The sequence below is a fragment of the Emys orbicularis genome, chromosome 5 (genome assembly GCF_028017835.1).
Source record: "Emys orbicularis isolate rEmyOrb1 chromosome 5, rEmyOrb1.hap1, whole genome shotgun sequence".
Lineage (NCBI taxonomy): Eukaryota > Metazoa > Chordata > Testudines > Emydidae > Emys > Emys orbicularis.
Window position 1 is genome coordinate 26,073,957 of NC_088687.1, and position 14,925 is coordinate 26,088,881.

General features: G+C 40.7%; 1 protein-coding gene across 1 annotated transcript in view; it reads right to left on the reverse strand.

Annotated features, from left to right (window-relative positions):
• Positions 1 to 14,925, reverse strand: part of PTPN13 (protein tyrosine phosphatase non-receptor type 13) — a 154,618-nt gene that overhangs the window by 38,179 nt on the left and 101,514 nt on the right. Inside the window, exons 16-22 of the mRNA XM_065404715.1 lie at positions 13,152 to 13,314; positions 8,685 to 9,090; positions 8,410 to 8,507; positions 6,443 to 6,496; positions 4,207 to 4,269; positions 2,689 to 2,796; positions 578 to 709 (exon numbers count right to left, since the gene is read on the reverse strand). Coding sequence (XP_065260787.1) covers positions 578 to 709; positions 2,689 to 2,796; positions 4,207 to 4,269; positions 6,443 to 6,496; positions 8,410 to 8,507; positions 8,685 to 9,090; positions 13,152 to 13,314 — 1,024 coding nt within the window. The remainder of the gene's footprint in view (positions 1 to 577; positions 710 to 2,688; positions 2,797 to 4,206; positions 4,270 to 6,442; positions 6,497 to 8,409; positions 8,508 to 8,684; positions 9,091 to 13,151; positions 13,315 to 14,925) is intronic.

Sequence of the window (14,925 nt, forward strand, 5' to 3'; positions counted from 1 at the left end):
CTTATCAATGAAGCAAGGGTATACACTAGTCACACACAAAATTTACAGTGATACATTTCTTATACAATCCAGTATTGGAGCATGGACTCAAACTCAGAGAGTTATAGTAACAATTTAAACATTCAGACTATTTCTACACTATTCGGCAGCATGGACTACAGGGGTGTGAACTGCAGAATTGCAGAACATACCAAAATGTTGCACTCTAACTGCAGCGTGTGGATGCTGCTGTTGTGAACTAAAAGAAGCCCAGTTCATGTTAACATAGTCCTCTTTTAAACAGGACTACGTTAACGTGAGCTAGGTACCTTTTAGTTCATGACAGCAGCGTCTACACGGGGCAATTAGATCGCAACATTCTGGTGAGCTCTGCAATTCACACCCCCTGCAGTCCACACTGCGGTGCAGTACAGACAAGCCCTTAGAAAAGCAAAATCAGGCATTTGGTTCTTCAGAAGGTTATTAAAAGTGCATCATGAGAGGACTTAGGGTGCGGGTGGAAATCAATCTCTCCTATAATGAAGAGTAAAGGAAAGAACAGAATTTGTAATATAAATTTAAGGATGTTTTAAAATACCTTTGGAAAGTTTGTCCTTCGGCTGAGAGATAACAAGTGTCACATCTTCAGGAGCATTCTCCAGAATTTCTAATGCTGCATGATGGCTGACACCCTCTAAGCTCACGCTGTTCACTGATATTAGACGGTCTCCTGCACAAAAGGATTTGTTCAGATACAAACAATCCAGTGTGACATTGCCCCCCATAATGCTTTATGGAAATATGCTTATGAATGTAAATATGACATAACTGGAATGTGTTTTATGCTACATATGCTATGTAACATATCTCTGCAAAGGTTATGATCTACTGAATATATTCATCCTATTTGTATGCATGTGTCATTTTTGTATTCGAAGTTATGAATATTGGCTGTGTACTTGTTTGATTTTAAGTAGCCTTAGTAAAGCATTTGGGCAGCTTCTTTAGAAAGGATTTTGCAAGTGCCCAATCAAGAAACACTTAACATACAATGGAACTTGGAAGGCTCCATTCCACATAAGAAATCTACCTGAGGACGTTCAAGGTAGCATGTGAACATTGGCTGCTACCTGTAAGTTCTGAGTCATGCATGGACATGTGACTTGCCCATGTGACTCCAAAACTCCATCTTGTAAGCTGGGATTCTACACAGGGGGAGGGAGGGGTGTCCACCCACAAGAGAACCTCTATTTAAACCCCTGGGAGACCCCTCCATTTTGTCTTCAGCTGGCTCAAGAGATAGCCTCTCCACCCCCAAGGATACCTGAAAGAAACTGGAACAAAGAACAGTAACCACTGGGGTGTGAGTGATTGCTGGGCCCAGACTAGAAGGAGGCTAGTCTGTAAAAGAAGCTTATTGGAACATCTCTGAGGGTGAGATTTTATCTGTATTCAGCTTCTTACTGCATTAGGTTTAGACTTGCATGTTTTATTTTATTTTGCTTGGTAATTCGCTTTGTTCTGTCTGTTACAAACAGACCACTTAAATCCTACTTCTTGTATTTAATAAAATCACTTTTTACTTATTAATTAACCCAGAGTATGTATTAATACCTGGGGGGGCAAACAGCTGTGCATATCTTTCTATCAGTGTTATAGAGGGCGAACAATTTATGAGTTTATCCTGCATAGGCTTTATACAGGGTAAAATGGATTTATTTGGGGTTTGGACCCCATTGGGAGTTGGGCAGCTGAGTGTTGGAGACAGGAATACCTCTTAAGCTGTTTTCAGTTAAGCCTGCAGCTGTTGGGGGACATGGTTCAGACCTACGTCTGAAATCCCAAGCTACCAGGGGAAACAGGCTCAGGGGTAGTCTCAGCACATCAGCTGGCAGTTCCCAAGGGGTTTTCTGTGACCCAACCCGTCACATCCAGCATTTACATTTCCAGACTTTAATGAGGTAGCAAGGTTATATCTCTGTGCAAAGCTCTGTGCTCATTTTCATTCTCAGTAGTTGACACTGAAAATCAAAATATTTGGCAAATAAAATTACTGTCAAATTGAAGCCTAGACAAGTTTTAAAAATGAGTTTAAAGTAACTTCAGCTCCTAAACCGGTCTTTGTCTCCCTGACAATTTTGGTGGGCTTACAACTACATTGTTCTCTAATTTACAAGCATTTCTACATTCCTTATTGCTGTATGAAAAACACAAACAAACAAAAAGGGAAACTGAGTATTGTGAAACAGTGAAATTGGATATCCATAGTGCTGTCAAATGTACAAAGTAAATACATTGAAAAAGTTGAGATTAGGTAAACACAATTTTAGGAATTACTTGTGACAACAGTAAATTACATTTTTTCAGATAGAAGTGTGGTTTTGCGGCGTTTAAAACTGAAATAAAGTAGCCATCAAATAGTGAAGTCAAACATCATAATTTCTTTACATGAATTGTAATAATTTTCATACTACTTAGGACTTCTATAGAACCTTTCATTTTCATAGTGCGTAACGATAATCAATCATTAATACTTCTGAAGTAATTATCAATATGTATGGTCAATGGAGAAATAGAGACAGAGACATTTAAGTGACAACCTCCCACAGCCAGGGATGGAGTCAGTATTAGAGACAGGACTAGAATGAAGGAGTTTCTGGCCCCCAGTCCTTCGTCTGGAGCACATCTTTTCCTAATCATATAATTTACCTGGTTTTAAGGACCCATCCAAGTCGGCTGGCCCTCCAGGAATTACTGAATGAATAAAAATTCCCAGATCAAGTTTTCCAGTCTTCTCCCCACCAACAATCTGAAATCCTATTTAAAAACAAACACACACACACACACAGATGTCAACCATTCATTCATTCTTTACAAGTTTATCTTTTGCCATTTGATACAAAAGATTTACTACTCTAGCAGCTTTTAAGATCATATATATGTAAAAGTGACCTGCAAAAGGAAAAGATTGCGGTCTTCTCCATTTTTTTTTCATTTTTATGTTGCGTAAAGAAGGCTTAAAAGGTTTATTTCAATATTATTTTCTTTTCTGCTTGATTTTTACCTAAGAAATTCAGACCTTGCCTAACTGACTTTCCTGAAAGTCTCTAGGGATGACTGGAAAACCTGGAGGACTGTACATCAGAGATATGAAGGAAGTCTAAATTAATTCACTGAGCAGGTTCGAGATATTTTTATCTATTTAAAACGTTTGGGTTTGCTTGTTTTGTTAATGTTCATTTAACTCAAATGTCTGAACTACACTTAGAGTAAATCTCTCTTGGTTAAAGCTGTAACACTCTGGCCTGTCAGTTAAGGCTGACAACCCACATCTGAGACCTGCAACGTGTCTCTTTAGGTAAACCTGGGAAGACCACACTTGATTTTCTTCTTCTTCATTTTTCAAGCCCCCCCAGCTGCCTGACACACACACACACTTCTCCCACGTCTTAAGGTTGTCTTTAAGAGATTTGTTGCAATCTATGAGTTTAAGGCTCAAATATAAATAACGTTTCTTCTTGGTATTTTCCCCATTTGGATTTACACAGTGGCAATACACTGAATCTACAGAGCAACTGTCAAAAGACCATCTCAAAGGACGTCACAAAGGTGGGTCAGGTATAAAATTACTCTCATTTTTCATATGGGGACAATTTGCCCAAGATCACATGGAAGTCAGTAGCGGAGCAGGGACTATAATCCAGTTCTTTTGTCTCTCATTCGTCTGCTTTAAACCATGAACTAATGTTCCCTCTCTGATGAAATTGTGTGTTATACAGCAGAGGAAAGCAGTAAAAGTAGTTCATAATGGCTTTGTCATGTTTTTTTTTAAATTTCACAGCTGTCCATGTTACTTGGACACAGACACAAACCCAATTTAGAGTAATTTTTACTTGCATAATTTGGAATGGCATTGAGATGTCTTTCAGCAGGTTACTGGCTTACAAAACTAATGATGAAATTTAACTGATACGGAGCTTTTCAAAGGGATGTACAGATCATTATCTGCATTCGACAGACAAGGAAACGGAGACAGACTTGCCCAAGATCATTCATCAGAGCCAGGAATAGACTCTGGGTGCCCAAATTCCAAGTCCAGAGATATTTCCACTGGCCTACGCTGCCTTTCCCAACCATGTTTCCTCAGTGTGTGTGTGTGTGTGTGTATATATATATGTGTGTGTGTATATATGTGTGTTACTGGATCACAAGGCTTTAGTAACTTACCTAAGCCATGTTTCTCATCTTTCTTCAGATTCACCAAGGTTATCTCCCTTTCTGGCAAGGATACTACAAACAAGGCAGAGCATAGAGTGTCTATTAAAAAGTCATAGTTTGATAATAAAACATATTGATTGGGCATCTGCAAAATGATGTGCCTTTTATGTTCATTTTATACCACTCTATTTACAGGACTTGTCTTGTAACTCCAAAGGGCACTATCGAGTTTGACAGGTCCAAACATGGACCTGCCTCAGCGCAAGGGGCTGGACTTGATGACTTCTTGAGGTCCCTTCCAGCCCTACATTTTTATGATTCTATTACCTACTCCTCCCACCACTTTACAGCTGAATTAAAATTCCATTCAATTCTCTCTGTTTTTAAACCAAACAAAATGACTTTTTCCTTCCTCCGTGTAAAAACCAGTCTTTAGGATATACTGTTTGGGGCTACAATCCTGCAAGCTCTCTGATTTTGCAACATATTGGCCCCATTCATCAAAGCACTAAAGCGTGTGCTTAAGTGTTTCACGAATAAGGAAAGACTTAAGCACATGCGGAAAGTTAAGCCTAGGGTAAGTGCATTGCAGAATCAGAGCTATTGAATTCAATGGGGGATGTTTGTGGGACAAGTTTGCAGGAAGAGGCTCTAAGTTTCTTAACTCCAGCACACAGATGTGCAGATTTCTTTCTTTGCATTTGCTGTAGTTTGATAAGTTGCGTTGCTTTAACCTTACAAGCTTTGAATGCCCTCAGATTTTATCCATCTCATTCTTAAAGGGACCCTGTCAACTTGAAATAGGCCCCAACATTTAGATTCTGAAATATACTGTTTTTTGGGGAAAAAACCCTGTTCCGATACAAAATGCTGTTTTCCAGCATTTAAAAAAAATAAAAATGAGTTCCTGGACTTGTGCCCACGGTCACCTAGAGAAGTGCTCCCTTGCCTGCTTACCCAGCAGGCCGCAGGTCAGAAGAAGAGCTGCTGTAGCACAGTCTCCCCCAATGAGACAAAGAGCAGCTGCAGGCCACTACAAGCCTCCTTGGCAGAGAGTAACATGAGCCATGTGCCCTGGTCCCACCCCACTCCATGATTCACCAGGAGAGACAGATCAGGAGTGGGGGCAGCTCTGCCATTGGGACATCTCCCGGGGAGAAGGGGGACAACCCTAACTCTTCCTCGAAACAGGAAGCCCAACGCCCTATTGTGATAGGAGTGAGAAAAGAGGAACCGCCCCCAGATGAGAGTGGAAGGAGAGAGAGAGAGAAGTGATGCTTCCCTACCACAGGAGGGATGTAGAAGGAACAGCCAGTGCTGTCAGTGTAAGTGGCTGCTGAGGGGTGACTGGCACGTGCTACACATCATGTTGGTATGTTTAGTGCCGGCGGCTAAATATTTGGCGAGTGCTGTGTGTGTGGTGATGTGCAATATGTTGTGTCGCGGCTGTGTTTTTGGGAGGGGGGAGACTGGTCAGGGATTGGCTGGAGAAGAAATCACACTAGTGTCTGGGGGTGTTGTTTGGAAGGTAGATGGTAAGAGATTGGCCGGATTGGGTAGGGTAAGGTCAAAACACACAGTAGTATGGTGCAAATCAAACAAAAACAAGAAACAACTAGGTTACATTATACAACTGAAATGCATTTACTCATATTGGAAACACTAGTTCGGAGGCTGGGACAGATGCTATCATCACAATCTGTCCCTACAGACTGCATAGGGGCTTTTAGAGCACAGTATCAGCTCTGCGAGGTCACCGTGCTGGTGCGTGTTAAGTAGGAAGTACCAGGACATGACAACAGACTGCCCTGGGAAACATATGAAAACAAGTCACCACTGGAGAAGGTCAAAAGAAACCAACAACAAAAAACAAAAACATCCAAATACACCACAATTTGAAAAGAAACCACACTTTCAGTTTCTAAGGTGTTACTAGCAGCATACCAAAGGGAAAAAATGACTTCTAAAGAGCATAATTTTTAAGGTGACAGCATCCCTACAAATCTCAAACAACACAGGCTGCTTACTGACTATATTTGGCTGTGACCCTTTTGGAAAATCTCGCAAGAAAGTGAGTCAACATCAGCTATTAGAAGTTACATTTTAAAAAGCAAAGGGCACCTATCCCATTATCTGAAGAAGGTATCCAATAAGATGACAAAAGTGACAACGGTAGTCAAGGGGGCAGTAAAAGCACAAGGCACATGTGTTTAAATATCATAAAGAGATTTTATTAGAAACCTACCATTTTCTTTCAGTGGCGCTGATGAAGGATTTCCAGAACTATTCATGCTAATACCTGGGATGTAAATGCAACTATTAGAGATTTAACTAACAATATTTCAACCTTCTTAATAAAACTACAGTGCTTCTTGGTAATGTCTATATACAGTGTGTGCAAAAGTTGATCCATGATATTGCAATTCTTATTCATACTGAACATGGGTAAAGCCAGAGGTTTTGATTTAGCAAAATTAAATTACAGGTGCATCTCAGTCCTGTTTCAAAGTTCAGAGTGGCAATGGGTTGGAGAAAAGGTGGATTCAGTAAAGAACTGAGGGTCTCAGGCTATTCTCAACTTCATATAAAAAGTTAACATTAAAAAAATATCTATCAATAAAAATAAAGTCAAAGGCTAAAACTACTAACATTACACAATGTTCATGTACAATGTTCAATGCCTAACCAATTCATGTACACTAGACACAGGAAAATTCCTCTCTTTGTGGGTCAATAAGAATTACAACAACAACAAAAACTGTCCAGGTTGAATTTTTCACTGAATTTTGCATCTTCAGATGAACATTTAGAGAAGTTTTAAGTCCTCATTCATATTCATAGATTGAAACTGCCCTATTTAAATTGTCCTCTCTTTGTACTCTTAAAATATCCCCAGCAATACATAATCTAGGCATAACGCAATGGTTTCCCTTTATTTTTTTGTGTCTCTGAGGTTTAGAAATTTATGCATAGTCTTGCTCCCTGCAATTCTTGATTAGCAATGCTATGCTAATACAAACCAAACAATTTTTCTGATTTATGTTCTCACTTCTTTTCTCCACCCTCCCTCAGAAAACAATCACTAAGAAACTGCTGGAGTTAAATGATGAGCCTCAGCTGAATATCTATATACCAACAGATTTGTGTCAAGGAATACATTTTCTATGGAGGTTTTAATTTCAAGATGATATTGCTGTACTACAGAGAGCAGCAGGAGAGTGACAAACAGAGAACTCGACGACCACTTCCACTTAAAAATTGGAAACATTTAATTCTAAGTTCTCTATCCCCTGTTAATATATTGCTTTTGATCCCCGTCTTGCCAAGATCATGCATAGGAAACAGTTATTACTGTGCAGAATCCCACTCAAGATAATGGGACTGTGCAAGAGCATCTGTATTTGTGCCCCAAACCCTTTGCAGAATGGTGGAGTAAGATTATGTCTGTTAGTTACAAGTCCACAGAAGGATAAGGGTCCTCCAGCCACCTGCTACAGCAGTTCTTTTAGCTCAGTTATTAGAGGCCGGTGTTTCTAGAGCTGAAGAAACAGGCTTATAATCGTAGCATCACGTGCGTGTGTGCATGCTGGTGTGAGTGTGTGTGTACACATACAAACACTGATCAAGTGTATCTTTTTAGAGCTTCATAATTCCTCAAAATAACGCTTTAAAGATATAGCATGCACATTGCTGTAGCAAGAATCCTAGCCATTCAGGATTCCTGTTACCAGGGGTAACGGAGACTGAGGGAACTCTATAGGTACTGCTCGGATATACGGGAAAATAGCCAGTTCATGCCCAACTGAGCCCATCTCCAAGAAACCAACCTTTTCTCCAAAGAACACTGCAAATGTGCTGGGGAGGTGGGATGGAAAGGCAGGCCAGTGATGAAAGACAAAAATCCACAGAGGAACTGATATTCCCAAATGACAGAATTGGGAGAAGTTCTTTGGAACTTCACTCACTATTTGCACACAGGTTTGTTATTTTTATGAAGAGGGGATTTTTTTATTTGTTAAAACATTTTGATTGTAAAAAGAAAAACCAAAACACATCCTAAAAAAATCCGTATGTAAAAGCAACACAAGCCAGTAGCAAACAGTTCCTTAGCAGAACACTGAAGCAACCTGATACCCTATACATTAAAGCCTTACATCAGAGAATACTCTAGAGTTTAGTTAGCAAATAAAATAATACTTTTTCCGTGCTGACCTACAACATAAGCTTGACCAGTATCTTCAATGGATGATGAGTCTGATTCATTTTTCCTCCTTTCAAGGCTTCTATTTAAACCTGCAAGAGATTTTGAACTAAACAGGATGGGGAAAGAAATGGAAGGCGGGAGGGAGGGAGGGAGGGAGAGGGGAGAAGTCAATGTAATAAAATAATAGTATAAATAATAAATGTGGTAGAAATGAAAACTGATGTAAAAATGTAGCTGCATTGCATAAAAAGATAAAGCTCTGGGAAGTGAGAGTGATTCTTACTTGTTCAGTTTCATTGCTCCAGCATCAGATTTTGGCGTCTGTTGAAAGATTCTTCCTATCAGCTCCTCCATTTTCCGTGGGGAGGAATTCAAAGCGGTGAGAACATTTTTCCGATGGGGGTAAATAGAGATCTGGCTCTGACTCAGATCATGAAATGATTTGCTCATGGCTCTGGGTCTTTCCTCCCATGAAGCTTTCTCATTCTTCTCTTTGGAGCAGCCAGGAAGTGGTTGAAAAAGTGACAGCTCAGAGCAAGAGAGTCTCTTCAGAATTTCAGCTTGAACTGACAAAGGTCGGAGCTTGTTCAACGTACTGCTGGCCAGACTGCCTGTACTGATTGCACGTCCCATGTTAAATCCTTTAACAGACTCAGCATGAAGGTTCAGACTCCTGAATGATGCTCTCTCTGCAAGGAAACAGGACTGATTTACACGAATTATAATCCTGAAGTACACCTTCTCTTTTAATTTAACATCTGCTGGTGTGATATATTTAAAACTAGTGGACATGGGGCATTTTTTAACAGTAGCTTTTTTAGTATAAGTGGATTGTATGTATGACTAACATGGCCTGGAATATCTAGCTGAGAGAGAATGGCTTGGATTTAATAACAGTATGCTGACCTCAGCTTAGTCTACACTTGAGTCAATTCCACAAAACCACAATTTCTCCTGAATTTCACTAGACGACTGAGATCTGCACTGCCATCAGTGCACAAGAGTTTTAATACAGTGTTGGTTGAAATCCCCCCAAAGGCCTAGCTAAATATCCATGAGTTTAGATGCCTATTCAAAACTCTACTCAACATTTCGGGGATCTCTCCTCTTCAAAACCTCCCAATAAGTCTCCAAATCTCTTTCCCCATCAGGCTTCTCACCATCCCTCAGCATTGTCCTTAAAAATCCTTGACTCTTTTCCAACAACTGACTCTGGCACTTTGCCCCTCCCTCCCAGCAATCATTCAGCTAATCCTTGGATTTTACAATTTTCCTATAACTGGTTCCACTACCACTGAAGTCCCTCTTGCAGGGTCCAGGAGGTTTGGCAGCCTCTCTTCTGGACGTGTGCCATTGCAATCAGGTTTCTCACTCTTTGGGATGTCCCCAATTGGAGAAGCCCCAAAGTGCTTTGACATAGAATAGAACACATGTGTTGCTTGGAGCCCAGCAGTGCTCTGTAGATAATGTTGATTCCTGTAACTGGATTCTCTCAGTAAGGGGTGGGTGGGTGGGGGAAGCACTGAGGTCTGGAAGCTAGGCAGAAAGAGAATAGTTAAATAAAGTCAGCTGATCAGAGCCCATTACAGACCCAGAAGTTCTGGATTCAATTCAGAAGAAAGACTGAGATTCACCCATCCTTAATTTACATATGCCACTACAATTCATGTTCACAGATGGGAAATAAGATGCTTAAGAACAGAGAGAAACTTAGCTCATACGATTCCAATGCCGCACGATTTGATGGGAAAACCTGTTTCTCAATTGGTACAGTACACCCATTAAATATTATTATTAAAGTATCGTGGTCACCATTTAAAGTCTATTTGGCAACAGTTACCACACAACAGTGGTATCTGAGATACCACAGTTTCCTCTGATTCTTAGAACATGAAGTAACTGTGATAATAATTTAGCATTCTCTATACAAAGTATGCAGACAAACAAGGAAAGATTTATTTATCCAAGGCACAACTGGCAAGTTTTTAAGGAGAACCACTGTGCACGTACATTTTTCTTAAAATGGTCTGGTACCTGCTGCTCCAAGATCTCCCCTAGTGTTTATTCCGCGTTTTGGTGGATCTCCTTGGAGAAGAACTATTCAAATAGCTGCAAACTTCACATCATGTCCTCTCATTCTGCCAGCCCGGTGTAGGTCTTTCCAAAAATCCTGCTAAGACTCTTAAATGCTTACACGCGCTCTAATCAAGTCTTCTGTCTCCCTTTTCCCCTAGGCTAAATGTACTCAACTGCGTGAAGTCTTTCCTCATAAGACTGACTTAATCCTTAACTAATCTGTGCAGTCCTTCTATGCACTCCTTCAAGAATTTGAATCTCCAATCTTTAAATTTGTGCCCAGTATGGTACTCAATATTCCAAGTGTACTCTTACAAAGGTTACATAAAAGAAACCATTATGTCTCGATTTATAAATAATCTCCCTTCTTATGCATCGTAAGACCTTGTTAGCTGCCTTTTTATTTTTGGCAGCCATCACACACTGAACTCTTTCCTTTGAGCTATCGTCTCCCCCGACTTTCTCAGCAAGAATGCCGTTCAAGGGATTTTGTGTTCTCCAAAAGCATGATCTTACATTTACACTAAAATCCCATGCACTCTAGTCTTCTGCTCGCCTCCTGCAGCAAGTGAATAACGGTCACAGTTTGCTACACTCCTCATTTGTTTTGTCACTTCTCAAATCTATCAATAAATCATCTGTTTTAATAGCAAACAGCAATTGAGGAAACCCACTTGCATCCATCATCCAGGGGCAGTGTGTGTGTGTCCTTTTTTATTTTTATTCTTCATACAAATTAGCTGGTTGCAATTAATGTAGCTAGGTCAAGTACTGATGCCAGGACCTTTATTTTACTACGTTCCCATGAGATACTTTATCAAATACTTTGCTACAACCAAGATACGTGTCAACTGCTCTCCTTTTAGACATCATACATTGTACTTCCAAGAAATGGGTCATAGCCTCATTCAAATCCTTATTTATAACCTCCCGGCTGCCTGTGCCCATGGAACATTGTCTAATGAGTTAGTATCATCTATTAGAGTTAGTATCATCTCTTGTTAATTTATACTATTAACCCTCCCCCGCAACTAAGGACGTACACTTTTTATTATAGGCACGTTGTGCTGTTATTACAGTCACCCATGTCTTCTTTCTCCCCCATTCTGCTGAGTTCTACATCCACCCGTTAGGTCTTCTTCCCTATGTAGATTGTAAGGTCTTTGGGACGGGGACTCTTAGTTTATGTTTGTACTGAGCCCAGCATATTGGAGTGGAGATCCTGATGGAAGGCTCTGTGCACCCCGGCTATCTAAGGAATATTATTAATAATAATAATACTGCACTACTTGGTTTATTTACGTTGTGGTTGTTTCATTTTAAACTGTATGTTGTTTAACATCTCTCTACAACTTTTTGGATATTACTGTATACATTTTTCTATTAATTCTCTAGGGAATACAGGCTGGGCAATCACTTTAAAGGAGTCTACCAAAACACATTAATAGTTCCATAGTGAAACTGTGGAGGAAAGCATGCTTTTCCCCCTACATTAGTTTCATTTTTGAACAAATGGAATTCTCTTAGAAACTTAATTTACTTCTTGCTCAGAATTGATGGATGAACTCCCAGGCCCCTGAATTCGCAGAAGGCTGCTGTGCACATAAGTAAAACAAATCTATTAGTCTCCAGACTCCCATAACAAAACACAAGCTGTGTGTGTAAAAGTCACTGAGTCTGGCTGGGCAAGAAAGCCTTGCATGCAATGTCTTCTGTGCTTTCTAGAATAAACTGACATTGAGTTAGAATATGGCTCAAAGGACTTGAGTCATTTTGTTCCATTTCTTTATGCTAAATGGTCTGCAGTGTCTGTAGAACAGAAAAGCTGCACAGTTGCCATGGTCAATTCTCTCTTTCATCGGAGATCAGCATTTCTACAGCAATGGGGCCAGACTCTGATCTCAGTTAGACCAGTGTAAATCTGGAATACAGCAATTGGCTGTAAAGGAGAGATGTCTCCGCAGACTGACTGAAATGTAAAACGAAGTAAGAATGAACAAAACAGACTGAAAAAAATACCACCTTGGGGGCTCTATAAAAAGCCAGCGGACCAACCAGGCTGCATTCCAGGTAGAAGTCAAATAAACACTGCTTATCTATTTCAAGGCGGAAAGCATTGTTCAATCCAATTTAAGTTACTAATCTACAAAGGAACCTTTTGCTTGTATTTTAGCCACTCACATTAAGATTAATTGGCAACTACTTTCTGAAGGAACCAACTCACACTGAGATAGTACTATTTTTGATGGTTGATTATAAGTTTTAATTAGCATATAGATTAGACACCCCACTGCTTAAGAGATGTGGTGTTATGAACTGCTTCCCCTCCCGTTTGCATTCACATGGAGCACCTCTCCGATCTGCAATCACACATCCCGGTTGCGGCAAATACTGAAATTGCTCAAATGAAAAAGTAGTAATAGGAAAGTATTTTTAGCTTTCTTTTACACAAATGTAGTGGCTGGAAGCAAGGAGAGCCAGCATCATGTGACCAGCCAGCTCTCTTCAGATCACAGCTTGAGAACTGCTGACCTACTATACTTTCCTTAGAATATAGATCCTCCAAATGTAGCACATGTATGGGGCTCAATGGAATTACTACAGTACTGGCACCATTTTTTTCATATAAATATAGACAGCTATCGTTCTTAAGAAAGAAAACCACAGTCCTTACCAATGTCCTGAGTGTCTTGGTTGCTCTGTCTGGCTCTCATCTGTAGCTGGAATTTGTGCTGGGAAGAGCAGAGGTGCAGGAGGTATTGGCAAGTCTTACTAGTGTCAGTTTGGAATGTATGCTTTATACCATCTGACACATTCTGCAGAGTTATTTTCTTTTTCTAGAAGATGAAAAATAGGTAATAAAAATGTTGCTGTTTTTCAGCCTTGAGAGAATATAACATGTTTCTGTGCAAACAGGTGTCAGGAAATAAGGCTTACTAAAGCAAATTGCATTAACTGGATGAATTTTTAACATATAGACAATTGTATCCATTTAAAATAATGTTAGATTTACACAGTGACATTCCTGCATCAAAAACCACTATACAGTATCTCAACCAGCCCAAAACATATTCAATTCACTGCTTAGTTTCAGCAGTAGTTTACTGCTGAAACTACTAACAGCAGTAGTTTCTAACTGAATTTGTAGGGCGGGATTCTGAAAAAGCCCCCAAGGGAATTACAAACTCATCTGCTATTGAAAGTCCATGGAAGCTGGATGCCTAAATCCCTTTGGTAATTATAAAAATCTTAGCAAAATCACTAAAAAAAAACAAACAAAAAAAAAAACAGACGTGCTCTTAACCTGAGTTAGCTAACTTGAGATAAAACCTTAGTGAAGGCAAAGCAGTTTGTAGTTTTCACAGAAGTTAGTAGGTTGTATTAAAGGGCAGGTCTTCACTACAGGGGGGGGGTCGATTTAAGATACGCAGCTGAATTCGACGTATCGGAGCCGACTTACCCCGCTGTGAGGACGGCGGCAAAATTGACCTCCGTGGCTCCCCGTCGACGGCGCTTACTCCCACCTCCGCTGGTGGAGTAAGAGCATCGATTGGGGGATCGATTGTCGCATCCCGACGAGACGCGATAATTCGATCCCCGAGAGATCGATTTCTACCCGCCGATTCAGGCGGGTAGTGTAGACCTAGCCAAAGACTTCTCCTCTTTGTCTGTTGAAAGACTAGCGCTTGAAATTCCAAACCTATCAACACTTACTTAACCCGTTAGATCATCTGAAAGTGACCCGACTGAGTGGGGTGTTTGCTAATATTGTCCTGATTAAGCATCAGCTATTGTCAGTCATTATCATTTAGCTAAATTGCTCCTGGAAACATCATAACCATAAAGCAGCGTAAGTGGCTTTCCTAAGTGTGTGGAGTACCGTGTATTTGTCCCTCAGCCCACTACCTTGAAATTCTTCCTCTGGCTCCAGTCAGCAGGCTGTACCCCATCCTGTACGCACTCTGGGAGGAGTGGCTATGGCCATAACAAGTGGGCAGGCTTTCTCCCTGTCTTCAGGATGGATTCTTGCCTTTATTTGGAAGAACTTCCCTTTGAATGCAGGGAAACAACACTCCCTGGGAACAAGGTGCTGCTTGTAAAGGGCTAAGTGAGCCCAGAGCTCCCTTCAGAGTGAGGAAGGGGAACTTGCCATTCCAACCCTGAAGATCCTGTTGCCAGCTCGGTTGGAGTGGGGTTACAAGTGCACTCCTCCCTTACCTGGCAAACCCTGGAGGACAGAGATGAGTCAGCCACTCCCAGAAAACAATGGAAAGGAAAGGAACAGATCCCTAAGTGGTATTTCAGGGCTGTAAGAGGGTTGGGAAAAGTTGTGGGGAGGTGTTTACGGGGCCTTTGGGAGAGCTGAGGTGCTGGGCAGATTAGAGGGACACAGGGACAATGGTGTGTCGGAGCTGGGCGGTGAGATGGGCGTTATGGGAGAAATTGAG